General features: G+C 34.2%; 1 protein-coding gene across 1 annotated transcript; it reads left to right on the top strand.

The window, feature by feature from the left end:
• Positions 1–509: 509 nt before the first annotated feature.
• Positions 510–1,080, top strand: LOAG_15874 (hypothetical protein; the record flags this gene model as incomplete). Its single annotated transcript, XM_003151363.2, has 2 exons — positions 510–821; positions 988–1,080. Coding segments are annotated over 2 exons (405 nt in total), but the record flags the coding sequence as incomplete, so codon positions are not given.
• Between the last annotated feature and the right edge of the window lie 58 nt (positions 1,081–1,138).

The raw sequence follows: 1,138 nt of genomic DNA, 5'->3' as shown, positions 1-1,138 counted from the left end.
AACATAGATCCAAGATTGACAGCAAACATACAGAATAATGATACAGTTTCAGGAAGGATTTTGTGTGGAATCCGAATGCATTGCCGTTTGTTCCGTGTAATTTAATCAATAACTGGAACACTAAATCGAACAATTATTATTCAATAGTAAATACCATTCGAACTAGCGATACACCATTACCATTCTTGTCAGGACCCATTGGGGCATCATCGGTATGTACTGGATATTTAGCTCGTGTTGATCAACAGGTCAACCAACATTAGACATTATTTCTATTCAAACAATTGTTTGATTATAAAATAACATGAAAGTTTGAATGACCACTAGGCTCATTGCCATTAAATTACATTATTGATTGATTGTTACAAAAAAAAAAAACGCTGCCTTTATGTTCTTTTATATGCTAAAAATTTTAGAAATTCATAACTTGCACTTTTTTTAAAAAATCATACTTTGTACCGTAACGGAAATACACGATTCTTGTTATTTTGCCATCTGAGAATTTCCAGACTAGCTCATATGCTCAAACAGAAACAGTAGCTGATGGAAGTGACAGTATGAATCAGGCAATTGAATACGGAATTGGATGCGAAGCTGGACGTGGAGCTGAATACGGAATTGAATGCGAAATCGGATATGGAACTGGAAACGAAATTGTACAAAGGAGCAGAACTAGTTATACAAATAGACACAGAACTGATTGCGGATTCAGATACGGAATTGGATATGGGATTTTATACACGATTGGATATGTAACTGGATGCGGAATCGGATACGGAATTGGATATGGTATTGCGTCGTCGGTTCCTTATTATCTACCAGTATGTTCTTCAGTTGTGAAAAAATGGTAACCCTCGATTACATTGCCATATTCATCATCATCTTAAATGTTTAGCAGTTCAATTATTGGCAATGAAATCGTGTAGGAACAATTAATTTTATTATCTTTCTTCCAACACAAAAAAGATGATGTTTTATTCGTTATAGGAAAATTCATTCATTACGTATTGTCAACCAGGTGCTGCTATGATCTATGGTATTGTTCATTCGTCAACGGCACGTGCATCATTTTTTTATTAAACTCATGCATAAGTAAGAATTTTTTTTTCTATCATCTCACGTCAATTTCACTTTTACT

This window comes from Loa loa (assembly GCF_000183805.2).
Source record: "Loa loa unplaced genomic scaffold supercont3.995, whole genome shotgun sequence".
Classification (NCBI taxonomy): Eukaryota; Metazoa; Nematoda; class Chromadorea; order Rhabditida; family Onchocercidae; genus Loa; species Loa loa.
The sequence above is the reverse complement of the archived record's forward strand: the minus strand, read 5'-3'. Positions and strand labels throughout refer to the sequence as shown.